The 27,174-nt window shown below is 37.7% G+C and overlaps 1 protein-coding gene across 1 annotated transcript in view; it reads left to right on the plus strand.

The window, feature by feature from the left end:
- The first annotated feature begins 1,591 nt into the window (after positions 1-1,591).
- Positions 1,592-27,174, plus strand: part of SNAPC1 (small nuclear RNA activating complex polypeptide 1) — a 33,018-nt gene continuing 7,435 nt past the window's right edge. The window contains exons 1-8 of the mRNA XM_060619998.3: positions 1,592-1,812; positions 3,984-4,143; positions 4,298-4,438; positions 5,296-5,400; positions 8,145-8,303; positions 9,894-9,962; positions 10,715-10,777; positions 19,740-19,890. Coding sequence (XP_060475981.1) covers positions 1,685-1,812; positions 3,984-4,143; positions 4,298-4,438; positions 5,296-5,400; positions 8,145-8,303; positions 9,894-9,962; positions 10,715-10,777; positions 19,740-19,890 — 976 coding nt within the window. The 5' untranslated portion in view covers positions 1,592-1,684. The remainder of the gene's footprint in view (positions 1,813-3,983; positions 4,144-4,297; positions 4,439-5,295; positions 5,401-8,144; positions 8,304-9,893; positions 9,963-10,714; positions 10,778-19,739; positions 19,891-27,174) is intronic.

A 27,174-nucleotide genomic window follows, 5' to 3' on the forward strand; every position in this document is an offset into this window, starting at 1 on the left:
TATATACATATATACATATATAGTGTATATATGTATATACATACATATGTGTATATATGTATATACATACATATGTATGTGTATATATGTATATGTGTATATACGTACAAATGTATATATGTATATATATATATATATACTGCTGTAATGTGTAAGTAGAATTGTCATATTTGACAAAGAAAAATAAAGGACGTCCTTTAAAATACAGTTAAACTGTATTTAAGATAAACAAGGAATAACTTTTAAATATTTATTTATTTTTGAGAAAGAGCACAAGTGCGGTAGGAGCAGAGAAAGAGAGAAGGAGACAGAATCTGAAGCAGGCTCCAGGCCCTGAGCTGTCAGTACAGAACGCAACAAGGGGCTTGAACCCACAAACTATGAGATCATGACCTGAGCTGAAGTCGGACGCAAAAGAATGAGAAGCAAAACAAGGTAGTTGTTACCATGGTAGTGGTAAAGGCAGGGGAATAAATTAGAGGAGGAGTTCACAGATGAATGTGACAGACTTGTTCCTGTTCCTGTTCCTCCACAGGTAGAAGGTACACAAATGTTCACTTCATTGTTATGCTTATCTTAGACATGTTACATAAGGTTTTCTGTATACATAAATATTACATAAATTTTTTTAAAAAGATCAATGATCAGGAAAGTTAAGTGAGTTGAACGTCCATCTACAGTTGGTCTAATGCTTTCCATTATATTGGCATACCACTCCTAAAGAATAAAAATAGCATGCCCTGCAATCTGAAAATGGTGAGAAGTCCAGCATACTACTCCATATCCAGCTCCAGGGAGTAAGAGGTGGAGGATACACAGAGTGCCAATTAAGCCAAATAATCGATAAATATGTACTTTCTGCCAAGTACTATGTCAGATTATTATGAACATAGGGGTGTGAGCGGCGGTGGGGAGATGTTCACAAGTTTCTCAATTTGTGGTTGCAGAAGACTGCAATGGTTACAAGGAGAGACACACATTGAACACTATACTATGTGGTTGTAAACTATGAGAGAATAAGTGGAGTTCATTTCCTAGTAAAAGGTCTTCTTTAGATACTGTTTCCACGAAGAATTAGGTGGAAAATGGGACCTGTTCTTGCCGAATTATAAAAGTTGACTTCTGTGACTCCAGGATCACTTTAATGTTTATTTTTGATATAAAGACAAAGTGCCAGCGGGAGAAGGGCAGTGAGAGAGGGAGACACAGAATCTCAAGCAGGCTCCAGGTTCTGAGCTGTTAGCACAGAGCAGGATGAGGGGCTCGAACTCACAAACCCCCGAGATTATGACCTGAACCGAAGTCAGGGGCTTAACTGAGCCACCCAGGCGCCCCCAGGGTCACTTTAAAGGAAAGTAAGGGTAAAGCCAATTTACATAAGCTAGCCTAATGCAGACCTAAAATCCTGCTTGGGCTCACACGACTCCTGAAATAGAAACTTCTTCAATGAAATTGAGAGAACTGACCTTAGCCCTCTATCTTTAAGCAGATCAGAGCAGGTACGGGCACACATCCACTCATTCGCAAGAAGCAAAACCCACAATTCGCACCAGTCCGGCTAGAGGCGGAGCTAAAGGGCCGGATAAGGCAAGTACGTCAAGCACAGGGGGCGGGACGTCCGGCTTCGGTTTCCTGGGCGACAGCCGCCGGCTGGTCCGCGCGTGGTCTAGGGGCTTTTGCAGGCATGGGGACTCCTGCAGGCCTGCAGACTGACTGCGAGGCGCTGCTCAGCCGCTTCCAGGAGACCGATAGCGTGCGCTTCGAGGACTTCACGGAGCTCTGGAGGAGCATGAAATTCGGGACCATCTTCTGGTGGGTGTTTCTAGTCCGCTACCCTCGCATCACTCCCTGCTCAGAGGCGGAGTAGGAAGCTTTTTTCTTCCCCAAAGCGCTGCTGCTCCAGGGAAGGGCTGAGGAAGGCTGCAGCCCCTGCACGCTGCCCCCAGCTCTCCCGGGCCTTCTTCCTGGGCAGTTTCATTGGCTTCGACTGTGTCCTTTTGCGGCCTCCCGCCGAGTATGTATTTCTGCCTGGCCACCCTTCTAAACCGCCTTCTCCATCTCCTCTGCCTCACCCTGGCCCAGGTCACCCATCATTTGCCCTCCTCCAGCCTTGTTCTCCTAAAGCCCCTTGTTTAAAAACAAAACAAACACCCAAGCAAAGACAGAACGCTGCACGACTGAATTCGTTTTTCATACAACCACAGTTGTCTTTCTAGAGTGCCTGTCCTTCCCCTGCTTACCACTCCAGTGGTTTGCACTGCCCTTAGGATAAAGCTCACCGTCTCTCATCTGCCTGGCAACACCCTCCCTGACTGGCCTCAGCCCATCTCTGCAGCTTCATCTGCCGTTCCAGCGTCTTGCTCCAGGCCGCCTGTGGTCCTCTTCAAGCTTCACTGGGCCTGGAGCTTTCCCCCCATTTCCTTCTGCCAGACCACCTTTTTCTAAACTCAGATTAATCTCAAATGAACAGTGTTTCAGGGAAGCCTTCCTTTGCCCTTCTAGAGTAAGTCAGGCGTTCATACTGGGTTTTTCCCCAGAGCATTATGCTTCTTTTATCTCTCGACTTAGCACGGGTTATTTTCAGCGTGTAGTTCAAAAGGTGGTAGAGTATAGCGGTTAAGAGCAAGCAGATTACAGAGCTGGACTGCCTGAATTTGAATCACAGCCCAAAGAGTAACTCCGACTTCGGGCAAATTACTTGCCTGAACTTCCATATCCATAGCATGGAGACTGTAATACCTCTTATTGCAGTCATGAGTGTTAAATGAGCTAATACGTGTTAAGGGCACCCTTCATTGCCCTGTAAATATTCATTTATTATTATTATTGTTGCTTTAAAGTTTTCCTTACACTAGACAGAGCTCTGTGAGGACAGTGACTGGATAAGTTTGATATTCATTAGCATAACACACACAATATTGAAAAAGCTAAATGATTGGCTGAATGAATTCTTGTGATTAAGACTGTGTTTTCCTGAATCAGAAGTAAAAGTTCTCTTTGTTTCAATGTAATAATTACCTGTGTAGTTTGTACATTGCGGGGGATGGAGGATAGAGAGCTATTTATTGTACGGTTAATGAAAGGAACTAATTTTTTTAATGGCTACTAAATGTAATACATTTATAGCTTAATGTATTTAATCCGTAGAACAACTTTGAAAAGCAGGTACATAATTATCCTTGTTTTATGGAAGGGGAAATTGAGGCTTAAGGAGGTTAAGTAATCTCCGTGGTCACACAGCTAGTAGGTGGTAAAGCAGATATTGGAAAATATTGCGGGGGTTACCTCCATATATTTAGCTAAGGAGGAAAAAGTAAAATGAGAAAAAAAGTAGACACTACTTGAGTAGTGGTGATGTTTCTTTAGCAGTTGCTTTGGTTGCTAATACTACAGTATTTTGCATTCTTTTAGTGTATTTATTATTTGAAGATCCCAGACTTTGGGAGTATAGTGAAGTCTGCTTTTCTACCCTGCTCCTTCTTTGCTTTGGTGAGCTTTGTCCTGCAGAATTGGGAGGAGGGTGTGGGTTATATTGTATTGTGGTTCTTTAACTTTTTCACCTAGGTGTCTCAAGGACTAATGAGGTGTAGAGTATATCCCTGAGAGTATTGGGGAAAATCCCCGTTGCATATTAGAAGGCATATAACTTTTGTATTTTATTCTGTAATATAACCATGGTTATTTTAATTTTTAAAAATGTTTTAAATTCTTAACCAGGAATAATTTGTAGCCCCTCCCCCTTTGCTCCCCTATTCAGCAAGTAAAGTTGATGCCTTAGGAAGATGCATCCTGTTTACCGAGTGCATGTCTATTCCTCAGTGTAAGAAGCACAGCAGAAAAATAAGTTTTTGTGCTTGAATTGTGAAAGGATCAGATGTGGAATGCCCATCCAGTTTCTAGTAGCTGCTAGAATATACCTCTTCTAATTTGTGTTCATTACTGGTTTACTTAGAGTCATAATATATTTTCTCTTTGTTTTCTAGTGGTAGAATGAGAAATTTAGAAAAGAACATGTTTACAAAAGAAGCATTAGCTTTGGCTTGGCAATATTTTTTACCGCCCTACACCTTCCAGATCAGAGTTGGTGCTTTGTATCTGCTGTATGGATTATATAACACCCAACTGTGTCAACCAAAACAAAAGGTAATACTTGTTGTTTTCCCTCAGCAGAAATAGGAAACAGGTACAATATTTTTACAACAAACTGATTTAAATAGGAATGCCAATGTTTCTAAATTAAAATACATTAATGAAAAAAGATATACCTTTAGTAACTTTTTTACTCTCTTGTTTGTAGATTAGAGTTGCCCTGAAAGATTGGGATGAAGTCTTAAAATTTCAGCAAGATTTGATAAATGCACAACATTTTGATGCAGCTTATATTTTTAGGAAACTACGACTAGACAAAGCATTTCACTTTACAGCAATGCCCAAATTGGTATGTTATCTAAAATAGATTGTTTTTCAAAATGAGAAATTATGCTTCATTGTTCATAAAGTAGAAAGAATATTATATAATTTCCAATACAATTAGAACAGTGTCTTAAAATAGGAGAAAATGCTTTCTGATTACTTTTTTTTGCAAACAAAAATTTAGTCTCTGCTTTTAAATACAGTGTGTTTCTAGATGCCATCTGTTAAGTAAATTGTTAGAATAGGAAATGAGATTTGGCATTTGCCATTTGTTTATTCCTTTATTCAGACATCAGAGAGGTTACTGAAAGAAGACCAAGGAATTTTAAAGTCAGTTGGTGAAGAATTAATGTCCACTAATAAAATATGTTTCTTCAGTCTTATGATACTTGAAATATTAGATTAAAAGAGCACCAGGTCCTAATTCTGGATCTGACATCAGCTGGCCAATCATGTAACTTCTCTATCATTTGAATTTATAAGCATGTGGCATGGCATCTTAAAGGCTATTTTATTTTATTATTTTTTTAAATACTTTATTTTATCTATCTATCTATCTATCTATCTATCTATCTATCTATCTATCAAAGAGGGCACAAGTGAGTGAGGGACAGAGGGAGAGGGAGAGAGAAAGAATCCCACGCAGGCTCCACACTGTCACCCTGGCCAAATTGGGCTCGAGCTCCCCTGAAGTGGGGCTCAAGCTCACCTGGTTTGGGGCTCAAACTCATGAACTGTGAGATCATGACCTGAGCTGAAGTTGGATGCTTACCCGACTGAACCACCCAGGTGCCCCTTAAAGGTTATTTTAAAAGTCTAATAGTCTTTGGAAAATGGATTATCTAAAAAAATATCCTTTAAAAGACATTCATTATCACATAGCTATCATATAGAATGAAGAAGAAAATTCAACGAGCTGAAGTTACAGAAGAATTTAAGGACCCAAATGATCGTGTAATGAAACTTATCACTTCTGATGTGTTAGAGGTAAATTTGTTTTTTATGCTCTTGAAATTAAAAAAAAAATGTTTTATTGTTAACTATATATCGAAGTTTTACCTTCATCTAGGGATACTGAAATTTTTTCTAATGATTTGAACCAATCATAGAACGCTTATTGTTTCTCTAAAGTATCAGATGTAATACACTCTAAATATATGAACATTTATGCAATAAATCTTGAAACTCTGTGAGAAGCAAAAAATATAGAAGACTGCCCTTGGACTTGGGATGTTTAGATTCAAATACTGAAGCCACCATTTATGTTTGATTTTAAATAGGTCATAAAACAAGAATTTAAAGTGACTTAATTTTTATTTTTTAACACTATGTATTTATTTCCTAAGTTGCTTTTTATAATGCTTATTTTAAAAGCCATTGAAAACAATTTAAAGCTGTTCTGATAAAAATATGAAATCAAGATTTATGGATAAGAGGCATAGTCTTAAAGCAGCTTTACCATCTAATGTATTTTGGTATTTTATTTGAGTTGTCAGTATTGAGAAAAATCATCTTTCACATGAATAAGTAGTGAGACTCCCAGAATTTTACATGCATGGAATAGCACTGCCCTGAGTTTGAAACAAAACCCATTTTTGGTTGTGGACTGATATGGTGGTAGAAAGTTAATTTTTTGTTAACATACCTTCTTAAACATGGTTTTTGATTTTACGTTCTTTTAAGAATTAAAGGTTCTGAAGGTGTTGAAATACAGGTTCCTTTGTTTGAAAATATTGTCTATGTCAGCAAACAGGTATGGAAGATTTTATATTTTATTTTTTTAAGTTTATTTTTATTTTGAGAGAGAGAATGAGTGGGGTAAGGGCAGAGAGAGAGGGAAGGAGAGAATCCCAAGCCAGTGCCACACTTAGCATGGAGCCCGATGTGGGGCTCGATCTAACGACCATGAGAACATGACCTGAGCCGAAATCAAGAATTGGATGCTTAACCGACTGAGCCACCCAGGTTACCCTGAAAGATTTTAGAGAACAGAGCTGGGGTGATCAAAGGCATATCCTTTTAGGGTGATTGGGGAGGAGGGTCCAAAGGGCCAAGGTATGGAATGCCTATTCCTAGAAGCTTCTATGTGAAGTCATCGTGATTTTTTGTAGGGTCTTTAACTTGCCATAGACCTGCTTTAAGAGCCTTTTCCCTCTGTTGACTCTCTTCATCCTGTCCTTGTGCAGTCTTTCACCTGTTCTCATAATAATCCTTACTTTTAATACTTCCCTACGTTGCTTCTCCTGCCTGCAAATGCTATTAAGCCTACATGTCAGCAGACCTGAATTTGGGTCATGATTCAGCTACTCATTAGTTCTAGCTTTGTGGTTAAGGATGCATAATAAAATGAAGAGACTAGGATATTGAATCAGAACTTCTGATTTTTGTTGAGTCCCTGTGTTGTATACCTGAAACTAATATAACACTGTATGTTTACTATACTGGAATTAAAAAAAAAAAAAAGTATATGGGGAAAAAGAAACTTTTGATTTTGAATTATAACTCTATTACTTAAATATGACCTTAAGCCAGTCATTTCTTTGTTTCTTTACTTCTACAATTATAATACAGTAGTGGCTATCATGTGTTGCGTGTTCAGCACGTGCCAGGAACTATTAGGTGTTTTATGTCTGTTATCTCACTAATGATCATAGTAACCCTGCAAAGGAAGTGGTATTTTCCTGATTTCAAAAACAAGGAAACTGAGGTTCAGAGAAGGTAAGTAATTTGCATAAAGTAGGGTACAGTAAGGTACAGACACTGGATTTGAATGTCCAAGCCTATAAGGCTCCAAGGTGCATGTACTTTCTTTTATTTCTTAATCCTTTAACTTTGTATGTTGCTTTACATTTTATAGAACATGCCCACTTGTATAAGCTCACTTAATATAGTTTACAGTGGGCTAGATGGCATCACTTAATTTTGTACAAATGTGGAATGTGATTCTCAGATTGAGGGATTTGCTCAAGGTCACAGTCTAGCAAATGACAGAACTCAGCCTCAAAACTGGGTCCAGCTAGTGGTCTTTCCTCTGTATTTTATTGCATGTAGTAAAATAATGGAATTCAGCACACTGCAAGCTGTACAAAGTTAGGGGCTCCCCATGTCTGGACAGTGTTCTCCTTTGAAGGTCCTGCATGAGTGAGCACTCAGCACTGCCCAGCAGCTCGTGATTGTTTGAACAGATCCCTGTCAATGCCATCAAAACCTACTGGAAATGAATTGAGTAGCCTAACTTGGGGATGACTCGGGTGTTGCAGTGGTCATCTGTGATGGGAGTGTCAGTCGTTCTCTGCTGCTCTTTGAGCCAAGTCTCAATACTGGCTTTATCTGATTTCTGAAGTCTACCTGTAATGTGCTATCTTTCCCTTACCCCATAGACCTGCCCAACTGGCTGGAGGTTTCTGGGGAAGAAGGTCTAAGTGATGCCTCAAATGTTGTCATAAATTGCCTTCTATTTCTTTTAATCGTGGATCTTACTAGTGAAGTAATGATGGAGCTTATGGGGACAGGCACAGAGGCTTTGAGGTTTGTGAAGATTAGTGGATCTCTGTGGAGACCATTAATAAAGTTGTACTATTTGGGTTGTATGATTATATTGTTTTCAATATACTGTAGCTTATTATTCTTTATCAACTTAGTCACTTGGGAGTGTCATTTTATTTTGTGTTGGTTTTGCCTTTAAGTTTCTCCCAAAAATTGAACTGAAAGATTCATCTTTTCACTTTTAGGAAATGCTGAATGTTCACGATCATTATCAGAACATGAAACATATAATTTCAGGTGATAAATCCAATCCAGACAAAGCCCTCAGCTTGATAAAGGATGATTTTTTTGACAATATTAAGAACATAGTTTTAGAGCATCAGCAGTGGCACAAAGACAGAAAGGTATGTGACCGCTTGTTTAATATATCACTGTTGTATTTGCATTCTACACTAATGGCTAGACAGGGATGATGAGGTTGAGAGGCAGTTTAGTTGAGTGGCTACATTCTCCTGGAGTTAAGATTTCGAGGGCTTTACTTTTCTAGGTCTGGCTTTGCCAGTTATCCGCTATGTAATGCTATTTAACCTTACAAACAGATTTTGTATGTCATTATATATATATATATTTACACAATTATTAACAATAATTCTATAATATGTATTAAATAACATACATTATATATAATATCTATCTAACTTTAGAGGAATAAGTAATCTTGGTATACCATAGATTTATTCCAATCTTTATAATTTAGCATTTTCTAGAGGTTGCACACTGGCGGTCTTTGGGCCAAATCCTACACACAGGTGTGGTTTGTTTGACACAGTGTTGATCCTAAAATTGTTTTAAAATGTCAAAATAATTACTGGCACTTAAATATTTGTGGACTTCAGTTAAAATTCCAGACATCCAGCTTCTGTTAAAAATCAGTGGTTTGTAATAGTGGTCCCACTTTTGTGCATGGCAACAGACTGCTAGACCTGAGTGGTGGCTTTTTCCATTGTGAGAGGGCATGCTCTGCCTGCCTTGATTTATCCATTTACAGATCTCATCAGCACAGTTTAGTTTTACACAGTTTTACAGATTTTCAGTTTAGTTTTCTGATCCAGATACTGACGCTGGAGCTGCCCATATTCCACAGTAACCTTTTCACCTAGAGAAACTTTTTACCCTGGAAACCTCATGGCCAGCCTTGCTGAATTTAGCTTTGAAATCACCACTCCATCTTATTTTAGTAAATACTTTTAGGAAAAAATAAAAGTAAAACATAAGCAATTTCTGATGACTTATTATGTGTCTGATAATGTATTAGTGTTTTCATAAATGCTAGATGGGAATTATTATTTTATATATTGTCTTTCAGAAAGATTGGTTGCCAGTTTTTGGCTTTTCATTATATAAAGGGATTTGGCTCAAAACTTAATTTTAGAAAAGATAAAGAAAGTGATCAGATGACAGTCTTGAGAAGAAGGAAAGAGTTTGCTTCCTCTACCCACATTTATTTTAATGAGAGACAGCACAGTTTAGAATGTTTGAATACTTCAAGTGTTACAAATGGGTTACACAAATGACCTAGGCAATCAATGTAAAAATCTATCGGAGTACTTTCTTATTGCCCTTTTTTTATACTACTTCTTTTTTTATAGCACCCTCTTTGAGTAAACTCTCTACTTAGCATTACTAAGACCTCTGAATACCTGAAGGAAAGGAGAATAAACCAATTTTCTTACTACTATATGAAATGCATGTTTTCCTTCCTTAGTTAGGAGGATTTAGGCATTTTATTGATGATTTTTAGTACTATTCTGAAACCTAACCTTGATCTTAATTTAATGTCAGGTGGTGAACCGTGCAGTAATAAGGTGAAATGATCGTTTAGTTTTGCAGTAATTAAAAAAATAAATGATTCTCATTGCTCTGAAATTATTTGCAATTGATTTTTAGTTAATTTGAATTGTAAATGTGTATATATAACTTTTGTGCTCTTCCAGAATCCATCCTTAAAATCAAAAGTTAAAGATGGAGAAGAAAAGAGAGAAGGAAATTCACAAGAATCAGAGGTCAGAGAAATTCACTATCTGATTGTTTGCGGGGCAATAGTTTGGTTAGTTTGTTTTCATTTTCTGTGTGGTTCTGTATACAAGTATTATGTATACAAGTGATTCTGTGTACAGGTATTATGACCCTTGGTATTAAAATGATTATCTCAGACAATCCTGAAACATCAGCTCTATGAAAAGTTAGTCTGTTTTTTCCTGGAAACCTTGTGGAAGACCACAACAAGTGTAAATTGGGAGTGAGGATGTTAAGAGTTTTTGCAGGGAAAGGGGAGAATGATGGTGGAAGGTGCTCTTAGTCCTTACACAGGCAGAGTAGGGTTTTTGAAATATGTCTTTTCTTACTTCCTGTCCTACTTTCAGCCAGTGTGGAGCTCTAGCTACTGTTTATTGCTTCCTGCCTCCAGGGTTTTCGTCCAATTTCGTGGATGAGACAGGAGTCATTTTGGGGCATAGGCAGAAGAGGAGGCAGATGAGGAGGGAGTGGCCTGATCACCAAGGCTTTCATTCATATAATCTTCCTTAAATCCTGAATTTCAACAGTCAGTAGCTATGGAGATGGTGTTGTGGACCTGCTATGAGAATGTTGTCTGTGTTTATATGTCTTTGGTCAATGTATGTCCAAAAAATGTTAATTTCTTTTTACCGTATCTTCTATCTCCAATCTTATTTCTGATAAATACCTGGGTATTCATAATTTCTTTTAATGTTTATGTGTTTTAACTTTTTCTCCTTCTTGTTTATTTTTTATCCAGAGATGTGAAAGGGCAGAATCCTTAGCGAGAATAAAATCAAAGGCCTTTTCAGTTGTTGTTCAGGTAAGTTCTTTCTTTCTTTCTTTCTTTCTTTCTTTCTTTCTTTCTTTCTTTTTCTTTTTTTTTTTTTTATTTTTTTAACATTTATTTTTTTATTTTTTATTTTTTCAATATATGAAATTTATTGTCAAATTGGTTTCCATACAACACCCAGTGCTCATCCCAAAAGGTGCCCTCCTCAATACCCATCACCCACCCTCCCACCCCCCCATCAACCCTCAGTTTGTTCTGTTTTTAAGAGTCTCTTATGCTTTGGCTCTCTCCCACTCTAACCTCTTTTTTTTTTTTCCTTCCCCTCCCCCATGGGTTTCTGTTAAGTTTCTCAGGATCCACATAAGAGTGAAACCATATGGTATCTGTCTTTCTCAGTATGGCTTATTTCACTTAGCATCACACTCTCCAGTTCCATCCACGTTGCTACAAAGGGCCATATTTCGTTCTTTCTCATTGCCCTGTAGTACTCCATTGTGTATATAAACCACAATTTCTTTATCCATTCATCAGTTGATGGACATTTAGGCTCTTTCCATAATTTGGCTATTGTTGAGAGTGCTGCTATAAACATTGGGGTACAAGTGCCCCTATGCATCAGTACTCCTGTATCCCTTGGGTAAATTCCTAGCAGTGCTATTGCTGGGTCATAGGGTAGTTCTATTTTTAATTTTTTGAGGAACCTCCACACTGTTTTCCAGAGTGGCTGCACCAATTTGCATTCCCACCAACAGTGCAAGAGGGTTCCCGTTTCTCCACATCCTCGCCAGCATCTGTAGTCTCCTGATTTGTTCATTTTGGCCACTCTGACTGGCGTGAGGTGATACCTGAGTGTGGTTTTGATTTGTATTTCCCTGATGAGGAGTGACATTGAGCATCTTTTCATGTGCCTGTTGGCCATCCGGATGTCTTCTTTAGAGAAGTGTCTATTCGTGTTTTCTGCCCATTTCTTCACTGGGTTATTTGTTTTTTGGGTGTGGAGTTTGGTGAGCTCTTTATAATAGATTTTGGATACTAGCCCTTTGTCTGATATGTCATTTACAAATATCTTTTCCCATTCTCTTGGTTGCCTTTTAGTTTTGTTGGTTGTTTCCTTTGCTGTGCAGAAGCTTTTTATCTTCATAAGGTCCCAGTAGTTCATTTTTGCTTTTAATTCCCTTGCCTTTGGGGATGTGTCAAGTAAGAAATTGCTACGACTGAGGTCAGAGAGATCTTTTCCTGCTTTCTCCTCTAGGGTTTTGATGGTTTCCTGCCTCACATTCAGGTCCTTTATCCATTTTGAGTTTATTTTTGTGAATGGTGTGAGAAAGTGGTCTAGTTTCAATCTTCTGCATGTTGCTGTCCAGTTCTCTCAGCACCATTTGTTAAAGAGACTGTCATTTTTCCATTGGATATTCTTTCCTGCTTTGTCAAAGATTAGTTGGCCATACTTTTGTGGGTCTAGTTCTGGGGATTCTATTCTATTCCATTGGTCTATGTGTCTGTTTTTATGCCAATACCATGCTGTCTTGATTACAGCTTTGTAGTAGAGGCTAAAGTCTGGGATTGTGATGCCTCCTGCTTTGGTCTTCTTCTTCAAAATTACTTTGGCTATTCGGGGCCTTTTGTGGTTCCATATGAATTTTAGGATTGCTTGTTCTAGTTTCGAGAAGAATGCTGGTGCAATTTTGATTGGGATTGCATTGAATGTGTAGATAGCTTTGGGTAGTATTGACATTTTGACAATATTTATTCTTCCAATCCATGAGCAGGGAATGTTTTTCCATTTCTTTATATCTTCAATTTCCTTCATAAGCTTTCTATAGTTTTCAGCATACAGATCTTTTACATCTTTGGTTAGATTTATTCCTAGGTATTTTATGCTTCTTGGTGCAATTGTGAATGGGATCAGTTTCTTTATTTGTCTTTCTGTTGCTTCATTATTAGTGTCTAAGAATGCAACTGATTTCTGTACATTGATTTTATATCCTGCAACTTTGCTAAATTCATGTGTCAGTTCTAGCAGACTTCTGGTGGAGTCTATCGGATTTTCCATGTATAATATCATGTCATCTGCAAAAAGTGAAAGCTTGACTTCATCTTTGCCAATTTTGATGCCTTTGATTTCCTTTTGTTGTCTGATTGCTGATGCTAGAACTTCCAACACTATGTTAAACAACAGCGGTGAGAGTGGGCATCCCTATCCTGTTCCTGATCTCAGGGAAAAAGCTCTCAGTTTTTCCCCATTAAGGATGATGTTAGCTGTGAGCTTTTCATAAATGGCTTTTATGATCTTTAAGTATGTTCCTTCTATCCCGACTTTCTCAAGGGTTTTTATTAAGAAAGCTTGCTGAATTTTGTCAAAGGCCTTTTCTGCATCGATTGACAGGATCATATGGTTCTTATCTTTTCTTTTATTAATGTGATGTATCACATTGATTGATTTGCGAATGTTGAACCAGCCCTGCATCCCAGGAATGAATCCCACTTGATCATGGTGAATAATTCTTTTTATATGCTGTTGAATTCGATTTGCTAGTATCTTATTGAGGATTTTTGCATCCATATTCATCAGGGATATTGGCCTGTAGTTCTCTTTTTTTACTGGGTCTCTGTCTGGTTTAGGAATCAAAGTAATACTGGCTTCATAGAATGAGTCTGGAAGTTTTCCTTCCCTTTCTATTTTTTGGAATAGCTTGAGAAGGATAGGTATTATCTCTGCTTTAAACGTCTGGTAGAACTCCCCTGGGAAGCCATCTGGTCCTGGACTCTTATTTGTTGGGAGATTTTTGATAACTGATTCAATTTCTTCGCTGGTTATGGGTCTGTTCAAGCTTTCTATTTCCTCCTGATTGAGTTTTGGAAGTGTGTGGGTGTTTAGGAATTTGTCCATTTCTTCCAGGTTGTCCAGTTTGTTGGCATATAATTTTTCATAGTATTCCCTGATAATTGCTTGTATCTCTGGGGGATTGGTTGTAATAATTCCATTTTCATTCATGATTTTATCTATTTGGGTCATCTCCCTTTTCTTTTTGAGAAGCTTGGCTAGAGGTTTATCAATTTTGTTTATTTTTTCAAAAAACCAACTCGTGGTTTCATTGATCTGCTCTACAGTTTTTTTAGATTCTGTATTGTTTATTTCTGCTCTGATCTTTATTATTTCTCTTCTTCTGCTGGGTTTAGGCTGTCTTTGCTGTTCTGCTTCTATTTCCTTTAGGTGTGCTGTTAGATTTTGTATTTGGGATTTTCCTTGTTTCTTGAGATAGGCCTGGATTGCAATGTATTTTCCTCTCAGGACTGCCTTCGCTGCATCCCAAAGCATTTGGATTGTTGTATTTTCATTTTCGTTTGTTTCCATATATTTTTAAATTTCTTCTCTAATTGCCTGGTGGACTCATTCATTCTTTAGTAGGGTGTTCTTTAACCTCCGTGCTTTTGGAGGTTTTCCAGGCTTTTTCCTGTGGTTGATTTCAGGCTTCATAGCATTGTGGTCTGAAAGTATGTATGGTATGATGTCAATTCTTGTATACTTATGAAGGGCTGTTTTGTGACCCAGTATGTGATCTATCTTGGAGAATGTTCCATGTGCACTCGAGAAGAAAGTATATTCTATTGCTTTGGGATGCAGAGTTCTATATATGTCAAGTCCATCTGATCCAATGTATCATTCAGGGCCCTTGCTTCTTTATTGACTGTGTGTCTAGATGATCTATCCATTTCTGTAAGTGAAGTGTTAAAGTCCCCTGCAATTACCACATTCTTATCAATAAGGTTGCTTATCTTTGTGAGTAGTTGTTTTATATATTTGGGGGCTCCCGTATTCGGCGCATAGACATTTATAATTGTTAGCTCTTCCTGATGGATAGACCCTTTAATTATTATATAATGCCCTTCTTCATCTCTTGTTACAGCCTTTAAAGTCTAGTTTATCTGATATAAGTCTGGCTACTCCAGCTTTCTTTTGACTTCCAGTAGCATGATAGATAGTTCTCCATCCCCGCACTTTCAATCTGAAGGTGTCCTCAGGTCTAAAATGAGTCTTTTGTAGACAGCAAACACATGGGTCTTTTTTTTTAATCCATTCTGATACCCTATGTCTTTTGGTTGGCACATTTAGTCCATTTATGCTCAGTGTTATTGTAGAAAGATATGGGTTTAGATTCATTGTGTTGTCTGTAGGTTTCATGCTTGTAGCAATGTCTCTGGTAGTTTGTCTCACAGGATCCCCCTTAGGATCTCTTGTAGGGCTGGCTTAGTGGTGACGAATTCCTTCAGTTTTTGTTTGTTTGGGAAGACCTTTATCTCTCCTTCTATTTTAAATGACAGACTTGCTGGACAAAGGATTCTCGGCTGCATATTTTTTCTGTTCATCATATTGAAGATCTCCTGCCATTCCTTTCTGGCCTGCCAAGTTTCAGTAGAGAGATCCGTCATGAGTCTTATCAGTCTCCCTTTATATGTTAGAGCACGTTTATCCCTAGCTGCTTTCAGAATTTTCTCTTTATCCTTGTATTTTGCCAGTTTCACTATGATATGTCGTGCAGAAGATCGATTCAAGTTACGTCTGAAGGGAGTTCTCTGTGCCTCTTGGATTTCAATGCCTTTTTCCTTCCCCAGTTCAGGGAAGTTCTCAGCTATTATTTCTTCAAGTACACCTTCAGCACCTTTCCCTCTCTTCCTCCTCTGGGATACCAATTATGCATATATTATTTCTCTTTAGTGCATCACTTAGTTCTCTAATTTTCCCCTCTAAAAATCCCCTGGATTTTTTTATCTCTTTTTCTCAGCTTCCTCTTTTTCCATAATTTTATCTTCTAATTCACCTATTCTCTCCTCTGCCTCTTCAATCCGAGCCGTGGTTGTCTCCATTTTATTTTGCAGTTCATTTATAGCATTTTTTAGCTCCTCCTGACTTTTCCTTAGTCCCTTGATCTCTGTAGCAATAGATTCTCTGCTCTCCTCTATACTGTTTTCAAGCCCAGCGATTAATTTTATGACTATTATTCTAAATTCACTTTCTGTTATATTGTTTAAATCGTTTTTGATCAGTTCGTTAGCTGTTGCTATTTCCTGGAGTTTCTTTTGAGGCGAATTCTTCTGTTTCATCACTTTGGATAGTCCCTGGAGTGGTGCGGAACTGCGGGGCACTTCCCCTGTGCTGTCTTGAATAACTTGCGTTGGTGGGCAGGGTTGCAGTCAGACCTGATGTCTGCCCCCAGTCCACTGCTGGGGCCACAGTCAGACTGGCGTGTACCTTCTCTTCCCCTCTCCTTGGGGTGGGATTCACTGTTGGGTGGCGTGGCCCGTCTGGGCTACTTGCACACTGCCAGGCTTGTGGTGCTGGGGATCTGGCGTATTAGCTGGGTGGATCGGCAAGGTGCACAGGGGCAGGAGGGGCAGGCTCAGCTCGCTTATCCTTCGGTGATCCACTTTGGGAGGGGCCCTGCGGCACTGGGAGGGAGTCAGACCCGCCGCTGGAGGGATGGATCCGCAGAAGCACAGCGTTGGATGTTTGTGTGGTGCAAGCAAATTCCCTGGCAGGAACTGGTTCCCTTTGGGATTTTGGCTGGGGGATAGGTGAGGGAGATGGCGCTGGTGAGCGCCTTTGTTCCCCGCCAAGCTGAGCTCTGTTGTCCTGGGCTGAACAACTCTCCCTCCCGTTGTCCTCCAGCCTTCCCGCTCTCCGAGCAGAGCTGTTAGCTTATAACCTTCCAGATGTCAAGTCCCACTTGCTGTCAGAACACACTCCGTCCGGCCCCTCCGCTTTTGCCAGCCAGACTTGGGGGCTCTGCTTGGCCGGCGGGCTGCCCCTCCGCCCCGGCTCCCTCCCACAAGTCCGTGTAGTGTGCACCGCCTCTCCGCCCTCCCTACCCCCTTCCGTGGGCCTCTTGTCTGCGCTTGGCTCCAGAGAATCCATTCTGCTAGTCTTTTGGTGGTTTTCTGGGTTATTTAGGCAGGTGTAGGTGGAATCTGGGTGATCAGCATGATGTGGTGAGCCCAGCGTCCTCCTATGCCGCCATCTTCCCCTCTCACCCCTTAACATTTATTTTTGAGAGAGAGAGACAGAGTGCAAGCAGGGAAGAGGCAGAGAGAGAGGGAGACACAGAATCCAAAGCAGGCTCCAGGCTCTGAGCTGTCAGCACAGAGCACTACGTGGGGCTCCAACTCATGAACTGTGAGATCATGACCGGAGCCAACTTCGGACGCTTAACCAACTGAGCCACCCAGGCGCCACAATACATGTATGTAGCTTAAAAAGTCTAATACTACTACAGAGCTCATATAACCCAGCAGTCTCCTGCTCCACGACTTCCACCCCGGAATTCCTAATCCATCTTTAACTTTTTCTCTTTCAGTTATCTTTTCTGGTGTTTACTTGGAATTTTGACACTGTTGTTTGTTATTGTCTTCCAGCTTTTGATATTCTTGATCATGGAAGGTTTTAGGACTTTCTATCCCTGGAATTTTGAAATTTCATGATAATGTAACTTGGTGTGGGTCTTTTTTTTCCCCATCACTGCCCTTGGCTTTCAGGGCAGGCATTCTTTTAATCTGATAGCCTTCAGTTATGAGGAGTTTTTTATATTGTTTCTTTGATAGTATTTTTGCTGCATTCTTGCTTCTTCTCTTGAATTTTCATTTTCTTATTTTTGTTTTCTGTTTTCAACCCATTTCCAGGAAGACTGCCTAAACTTTGTCTTCTGATCCATTATTTGAATTGTTTATTTCTGCTGACCTTTTTTTATTGCTAAGATTTTTTTTCTTCTCTGAATCTTTTCTTACTTAAAAAATTTTTTTTTTCTGGAGGCACTGTCTTTATCTTTTATCTGTTTGAGGATGCTACAGTGTTTTGAAGTTTCCTCCTTTCTCCCTAGAGTTCCTATTTTTGTTTATTTTGATCTCTTTCATTTTGGTGGCTTTGTTGAAACATTTGAAGAGCCTTAGATCATATTTAAGAGTGGTCATATAGAGCTACAACTTTTAGCCTCAGTATTTCTTTTCTTTGGATCTGGTCATTTTTACCAGACAGCTTGTCTGCAGGAAGGAGAGGTAAATAAACCAGGCTGCCAATGTTTTGGGAGCCTACAGAGAGAGTCCCTCAAGAGGCTTACTGTTCCTTATGCAGATTTCACCTAACTCCTGGGTTGTCAGTGAGAGACTCTGTCCCCTTCTTCTATTACACCATTCCTCAACCCTGCAGCTTAGCCTCTCCAGAGAGCAAGCCTCCTGTTTTCTGCAGGAGGTCAGTTGTTGAGTTTTGAGGTTGGGAAACAGGACACAATTACTTCTGTAGATTTTCAGCCTATCTGCCATTTTTGTTGTCCCATTTCTTTTCTTTTCTTTTTTTTTTTTTTTTTTAATGTTTATTTAGTTTTGAGAGAGAGAGGGACACAAAGTGTGAGTAGGGGAGGGGCAGAAAGAGAGGGAGACACAGAATGCAAAGCAGGCTCCAGGCTCTAAGCTGTCAGCATAGAGCCTGATGCAAGGCTCCAACTCATGAAGTGTGAGATCATGACCTGAGCCAAAGTCAGACACTTAACCAACTGAGCCACCTAGGCTCCCCTTTCTTGTCCCATTTCTGATGACTAATTCCTGATCCACTTGGATCAGCTTGCTTTCTAGTAACTTCCTCAATATAGGCAGTTAGATTTCAAATTTCTTCATTCACTTCAATCAGCTACCACTCACTGTTTCTACTGCTAAAATTTTTTTAGCAGCTGCATTGTTTTCTGTTAGCTCTGTTTTGTGAATTTATTCATTTTTAGCTTCTTACTTTCATGTTAGTGGCATTTTAGGAGAGAGCACTGATAAACTTATGTGCTCAATCCCATATTTTTTCCTTTTTTCATGAATCCAAGAATGTCTGTATTCTGTGGGAAATTACTATCATTTTCTAGTTGTAGAAATGAAAAGGAATAAAAAAAGTTAAAAGTGACTGTAGATTTGTTAAGTGTTACATATAGGTATCTCACAGTAAATTGAGTACAAAATATTGTTGAACGAAGAACAATAAATTAATTAATCCAAATTGTTTTAAACCAGAACTGTTTCCATATAATATAGTGCTAATTGATATTTAATGTGTATCTTTAGACATAATGAAATACTTTTTAAAAGTTATTAAAGAATTAAATTATAATTCCCATAAAGTGTTAATAGAGTGTGTCATAGCATAGCTGCAGATTTTTTCTTTATTGAGACACAATTAACATATAATGCATGATAGTTTTTAAACAATTGTTAATACCTGCACTGCATACATGGCATTAACTGAAAACTCCTGTGAGAACTCTGCTTAAGCAAGTAAGGGAATTCATTGACTGATGAAACTAAAATGTCCTTGCACCGTCCCTCCATTTCTTACCTGCTGTGTTGCTTTTACTGTCTTCAAGTGTTCTTCCTGACAGCCCTCTTTGCTGTGGTCCCAGCTTTAGGTTCAATAGAAAGGGAGAATTTTCCTTCCTGATAGTTAACTAGAACTCTAAAATGGAGAGTTATTTCTCCATTTTATTATTCTGGCCATGATAGAGATCACATGCCCAAAATCAGTGGCCATGGGAATGTGAAACTTTTGACTATGTCAGCGGCACATACCTGGAACCAGGCATAAAGTAGTTCCACTCAAAACATATGGTGGTAACTAGGGAACATAAGTGTTATTAGAAGAAAGGAAAAATAGGTTATTAGACAGTAAAAAACAGTACTCATCCTTTACACCTGTTTCCCAGCCATGCAACTACAACTACATTTTAACCCAACAACTACATTTTTCACCCAGTTTGAGTAGTTGCTGATGACACTCCAGAGAGGCTTTCCTATTGTAAAGATAAAAGAATATATATATGCAACAAGTGTTAAGCCAGCATTATGGTAAAGTACTTTATGATTTTTATTTTTCCTCCTCTTTGATTGTATATGCTTCTTTCCCTAAATTATCCATCAGTTGGATTCATTTTGTGATTCATTGTGGTTAATTGGATTTCTCACTCTCAAGGCATCCAAGTCAAGAAGGCACCGTCAAGTCAAACTTGACTCTTCTGACTCTGATTCTGCATCTGGTCAAGGACAGATCAAAGCAACTAGGAAAAAAAGAAATAAAGAAACATTGAAATCAGCAGGAAGGAAGATGTCTTCCAAAAACAGAGGTAACTTTTTAAAGTCTTTTTGAGACTCAACAAGGGATAATGGGTCTTATTCAAAGCCTCCCCTTACCATTTTTTTTAAGTTATATTCCTATTTTATTTTCATTTTTTAAAAATTCTTTATTTAAAAATTTTTTTAAGTTCATTTATTTATTTTGAGAGAGAGAGAAAGAGTGACAGAGGGAAAGGGAGAGAGAGAATCCTAAGCAGGCTCCATGCTGTCAGCACAGAGCCCAATGCAGGGCTCAAACTCACAAACTGAGATCATGACCTGAGCTGAAATCAAGAGTTGGACACTTAACCAACTGAGCCACACAGGCACACCTATATTATTCTTTTAAAATATGTATGTTGTGTGATAATTATGGCCTTAGACAATTTTGCAGAACAAATACATCCAATGGAAACTGGACAAATTACAAAGATAAACATGAGGCTAATAAAGCTATTACATCATATCAAACTTACCTATTTTTTCTTTATTAAAAAGGATTAGACACTTGTTTGAGAACCTTGTGAGATTTAATATAAGAAATAAATTAGTTATCTTAGATTCTTAGAATCTTACTGCTGAAAGGGACCCTAGGAGTCATCAAATTCATCATTTCATAGATGATGAGATTCAGTTCAGGTCTGTACAGATTAAATAACTTGTCCAAAAGTCATGTAGCTATATAGTTATAGAATCAGTCTAGAATTATCCAGAGCATACTTTATTAGTAATTTTTGTGTGTGAAATAATGTATTCTATAAACTGTATTTCCCTTTAGCTGCATTAGTTAAGATGCACCTTTTCTTTTAAAATAGTGTGTCTATAAAATTAACCTTGGTATGTGATTCCTAAAGAAATGACATTTTAATAGTTTAATTTTTAAGAAATTACATTAGGTATTACATATTCACCATACATACACACATAGCAGACTCAGGAGAAAAAAAAAAGCATTAGAAGCATTAGTAAATATTCAGTCTAGTATAAAACACTCCCAGCTTCTAGAGCAGTATAAGAAAATATGTTACAGCCTTTTAGCATTGTTTTCCTTCTTATACTGAGGCAGTAGAAGGGGAATTGAAGTTAAATTCCTTTAGCATAGTTCAGATATGATTAAGTTCAGTAACAGTTGCTTGAAGAACACTGAACATTCAGAGGAACAGATACCGTATTTGTTAAGGATAATCAGGAAATACTTCAAAAGCAGATTTCTTTAGTTCTTTTTTACAAGGCTAGCAGATATTGGGAAGAGAACTATTAGACCAATCTCACTTATAAGTATTACTGATAAAAAAATCCTGTTACATGTATCAGAAGAATCCCAGATATAAAACAACTTGACTGGGGTACCTGGGTGACTCAGTGGGTTAAGTGTCCAACTCTTGATTTTGGCTCAGGTCATGATTTCATAGTTCTAGAGAATCAAGCCCTGTGTCGGGCTGTGTGCAGACAGCCTTTTTGGGATTCTGTCTCTCCCTCTGTCTCTGCCCCCAGCCCCACTCACACATGCTCTCTCTCTCAAAATAAACATTAAAAAAAAAAAAGAAAAAAAACACCTTGGTGCATTCATTCCAGGATGCAGGGATGGTGCAATTAGGAATCTCAATATAATTTGCCATATAAATAGGTTAAAGAGGAAAATGTAAATTCATTATAACACTAACCCAAGAAGATGTTTGATAAAATCTAGCATCCATTCTTGATTAAAAGAAGAATCCTCTAAATTAGGGGGTCAGCAAAACTGTTGTAAAGGGCCAGAGGGTAAATATTTTAGGCTTCATGGGCTGTCTGATTTCTGTCACATCTACTCAATTCTGCCATCGTAAGGTGAAAGTAACTACAGACAATATATAAATAAATGAGTGTGTTTCAAAAAAAGTGTGTTACAAAAACGGGTGGTAGGGCAGATTTAGCCTGGGTCCATAGTTTGTCAATCCCTGCTCGAGATAAAAGAAGTAGATGGTTATTTCTTTAACTCAGTTTTAAAAAGTGTATGTCGGGGCGCCTGAGTGGCTCAGTTGGTTAAGCGGCCGACTTCGGCTCGGGTCATGATTTCCCTGTCTGCGAGTTCAAGCCCCGCGTCGGGCTCTGTGCTGACAGCTCAGAGCCTGGAGCCTGTTTCAGATTCTGTGTCTCCCTCTCTCTGACCCTCCCCCGTTCATGCTCTGTCTCTCTCTGTCTCAAAAATAAATAAACGTTAAAAAAAAAAAATAAAAAAAAAAAAATAATAAAAAGTGTATGTCAAAAGGCCACCTCATGTTTGTTGGTAATATATAGAAGTATCACAATTGTATTTAATATTGATCTTGAAGGGCTAGGCCTATTAGTGTAATTAGGCAGGAGAGTGAAGTGAGATATGCTTTTTTATAAAGGTTATAAAATTACCATGATTTATAAATGACTGATTTTATGTTTAAAAGTATCTTAAAGAGAATTCACTGAAAAGAAAATAGTAACAAAAAATTTAGTAAAGTAAGGGATACTACTGTGGACCTTACAGAAATTAAGAGGACAATAAATAAAAGTTGGGAATACCTTTTTTAAAAAATATTTATTTATTTTGATAGAGAAAGTGTGAGTGGGAATGAGGCAGAGCCTGATGTGAGGCTTGATCCCCAAAACCATGAGATCATGAGCTGAGCTAAAATCAAGAGCTGGACTGAACTGACTGAGCCACCCAGGTGTCCCTGAATACTTTTGTGCCAATAAGTTAGATAGCTTAGATAAAATGGATATATTTTTTAAAAGACATTTCCAAAACCAATACAAGAAGAAATAGAGAATCTGAGTAGTTCTATGTTTACTAAAAAATTAAATTCCCAGATGGCTTTGCTGGGAATTCTAGCAAACACTTAAGAAAGGAATACTGTCAATCCTGTTCTTTCTGAAAAAACAAGAAAGAACACTTACCAGCTTATTGATACTATAAGAAAAGACAACTAAAGACCAATATCCCTCATGAAAGTAAATGTAAAAATCCTTACAAACTGTTAGCAAGTTGAATCCACCAGTATATTAAAAGGACAATTTGGTAGGACAAACTAAGGTTTATCCCAGGAATATCAGGCTGGTTTATTTAGGAAATAAACCAACATAATTCACCAAATTAGCAGAATAAAGGAGAAGGACTATATAATCATCTCAATAGATACAGACAAAATATTTGACAAAATCCAGCATCTACTCATGATAAAAGCTCTGGGAAAATTAGCGTTAGAAGGGAACTTCCTCACCCTGATAAAGGACTTCTGAAAAACTGTAACTAACATCATACTTAATGGTGAGACCATACTTTTCCCCTAAAATTGGAAACAAGGCAGGGATGACCGCTTGTTGCTCCTCTTACACATCATACTGGAGGTCCTAGCCAGTGAAGTAAGGCAAGAAAAGGAAGAATAGACATTTAGATTGGAAAGGAGGAAGTAATACTATGTCTGTTTGCAAATGAAATTATTTCTTACTCAGAAACTCTCAAAAAATCTACACAGTAGCTACCAGAACTAATAAGTTTAACGAGGTCACAAGGTGCAGGGTTAGTATTTCTCTGTGCTAGCAATGGAATAATTGTTAATTGAAAAAAATGTTAAAAAGTATAACACCCAAAACACCCAGTAACACCCAAAACACAAAATACCGTGGTATATAGGTAACAACATATGTTCAGGATCTGCATGCTGAAAACTACAAAACGATGAAAGAAATCAGAAAAATTAAGCAAATAGAGGGATAATATGGACTTCCTGGATTAGAAGACCCAATACGTTAAGAGTCAGCTAATCCCAAATTGTTCTGTAGCTTAAATGGAATTCCAATAGAGTTATTTTTTATAAATTAACAAGCTAATTCTTAAGAATATAGGGAAATGAAGAGAAACCAGAGTAGCCAAAACAGTTTTGAGAAATAACTGTAAAGCTTCAGAAATCAAGACTGTGCTCTCTGCAAAAAGACAGACATACAAGGTTAAGACATCCTAGAAATAGATCCATACTTCAATTTTATATTCATATGCAAAAAACAGACCCTCAACTCATACCTCTCATCATTTACAGAAATTAATTTAAAATGATCACAGACCTAAATATAAAACCCAAAATTATGAAACTTATAGACAAAAACATAGAAAATGTGGTCTTAGATTGGGCAAAGACTTTTATACATGACATAATAAATACAAGCCATAAAGGGAAAAAATTGACAAATTGGACTTGCCTCAAATTAAAATTCTTTGGAAGACACTGTTAAGAAAACGAAAATACCAGACTACAGACTGGAGAAAATATTTGTAAAATACAGACCTGATGGAGGTCTTGTGTCCAAATATATAAAGAACCGTCCAAACTTAATAATAAACAAACAACCCAATTAAAAAATGGGCAAAAGATTTGAGCAGACACTTTGAAAAGAATATATAGATGGCAAATAAACATATCAAAAGATGTTTGACATCTTATAGTTATTAGGAATACAAATTAAAAGCATAATGACATTCTATTTTCCCTGTTGGAATGGCTACAAAAACCAAAAAACAAAACAAAAAAATTGGCAATAACAAAAGCTGATAAGGACACAAAACAGTTTGAACCTTTGTACATTTCTGGTGGGAATCCAGAATGGTGTATAGTCACTTTAGAAGACTGGCAGCTTCTAATAAAGTTAAACACACAACTTAACCATATGACCTAGCAGTCCTACTACTCCTTGGTATTTACCCAAGAGAAATGAAAAATTATATATTCACATAAAAATTTGTATGTAAAAGTTTATAATGGTTTCATTCATAATTGTGAAAGATTGTAGACAGCTTATATATCTTCAACTGGTCATTGGATAAACCAACCGTGGAGTAAGCATCCAGTGGATACTATGCAGGAATAAAGAAACTACTGATAACATGTGATAGCATGGGCGACTCATATGCATTGTGCTAAATACGGTGCTAAATACATGAAGGAAGACAGATACTAAAGGCATATAAGACATTCTGGAAAAGGCAAATCTGTAGGGGCAGAAAACATTACTGGTTGCTAGGAACTGAGGGTGGAGGGAGGTGTTGACTGCAAAATGGCACAAGGGAAATTTTCAATGTGATAGAAGTGTTCTGTATGGTAATCACACAACTGCATTGTCCAAACTCCTAAACCTGTAATTGAAAATGGTGACTCTTGTTATATGTAAACAATACTTCAACAACCAAAACAAAACCAAATGAGAGGACATAAAGACTGATTAGTTTGATTGTATGTAAAAATTCTGGAAGATTAAGACTTTTCTTCTAAGGTACCAAAGAGAACTGAGGTTTCAAAAGCTGCAGGAGCATTTTTTATTAGTAATCAACCTTCACACAAGTGCAGAGAGAGGTCAGCTGACCAGGCTGCTTTCTTAAACCCCTAAAAAACAGGTAGTGAAATAGGGTGTGTGTGTGTGTGTGTGTGTGTGTGTGTGTGCGTTTAATGTAGTTGAGGAACAAAGGAGAAGCAAGTGCAAGATGGGAAAGAAATTAAAGTGTTTTTTTTTAATGTTTATTTTTAAGAGAGGGAGAGGGGGAGGTGAGAGAAAGGGGGAGGGCAGAGGATATAAAGCGGGATCTGCACTGACAGCACAGAGGCTGATGCGGGGCTCCAACTTACGAACTGTGAGGTCGATGACCTGAGCTGGTCAGATGCTCAACTGACTGAGCCACCTACGCATCTCAATGAAAGTTTCTTTTCATCTTAAATATTTGGCAGGTGTAACTTATGAAATATCACTTCCTTCACTAACTGTATTTTATTACTTAATGTAGTTTAAACATTTTCATCACCTCTGAAATTAACTTTAAGAACTGGTTCTTTATCACATCCAAGATTTGTTACTGAATTTACTTAGAAGTATTAGGGAGGATTTAACCCGTGAGAAAGAAAGTGGCTCAGAAGGTGTTGTAAATACTCTGAAGCAGAGGTGGTTTGTTAGTCTGTATGTTAATAGAGGTCCATCTGCTTACTTCATAGTTTCTTTTTAATCAAAAATTCATTTCCCTAATGTGAAAGGGTATTTTTGATTTCATGCTCTTTCCAAGAGACACCTTATATTCTATAAAATGCAAAAGAGTTTGTAAAACTACTTGCAGCATATATAATAATGTTAACATTTCTAATTTTAGGGAGCTCTTACCAATTAGTAACAAAAGGGCCACCACTCAGTAGAAAAATTGGCTTAGGAGATGAGCAGGCAATTCACAAAGTGCAGTCAACATGCATATGAAGAGATATTTAATCTCAATAATTAATATAATTTAAAATATGATTTTTATATAATTTGTTAGATTGGCAAAGGTTAAGTATAAGTGAATACCCATTGATAGTGAATGTGTGAAGATGTAGAATCTGAATTTAAGTGGGAGTATAAATTGGCACATCCTTTTCAGACAGCAGTTTGGAATCATCTGTCAAAATTTTAAAGGTATGTGTCTTTCAATGTAGCAATTTAATTTCTCGGAATTTATCCTTTACAAGTGACAAAAATAGGACATTCACTCCAGGATTATTTGAAATGGCAAGTACTAAACAACTCAAATGTATAACATTAAAAAGTTGGGTATATAAATTTGTCAGCCCATATAAAAGAATATTTTGCAGTTATTAAAAAGCTAGAGAAAGTTCTATGTATACGGACATGAAAATATGTTCAAAGTCTATCAAGACATTGCTTAGTGAAAATGTTTTTTTATTTTTTTTAATTTTAAAGACTTTTTTTTTTTTTTTTTTTTTTAAGTTTATTTGAGAGAGAGAACGAGAAAGCATGGGAGGGGTAGAGAGACAGGGAGAGAGAGAGAGAATCCCAAGCAGGCTCTGCACTGTCAGTGTGGAGTCCAGTGCAGGGCTTGATCCTGCCAACTGTGAGATTGACCTGAGCCAGAATCAAGAGTTGGATGCTAAACTGACCGAATCACCCATGTGCCCCAAAAATGTCTTTTTAAACAGGAGTATGATTGCATTTCTGTTCATAAAAATATATGTAGACATAAACACAATATATATCATTGAAGAAATCTAGAAGCTTTTTAACAGTGGTTAATTCTCAGGGATGGGATCATGGGGAATTTCCAAGTCCATAAATTTCTGTAATGTTTGAATTTTACGTGATAACTATATGTTACTTTAGTAATCGGGAAAATTCAGAGATTTTTTATTTTTAATAAAATAAACGTAACAATAATTTCATAGGCTTAAGACAAGTAGAAGGATTGGTATGAAAAAAAGTCAGGGTAGTTGGAAGTATAGAGTGACTCCATTTTGCTTGGAGTGTAAAGGATGGGT

This window comes from Panthera onca, chromosome B3 (assembly GCF_046562875.1).
Source record: "Panthera onca isolate mPanOnc1 chromosome B3, mPanOnc1 haplotype 2, whole genome shotgun sequence".
NCBI classification, from domain to species: Eukaryota; Metazoa; Chordata; class Mammalia; order Carnivora; family Felidae; genus Panthera; species Panthera onca.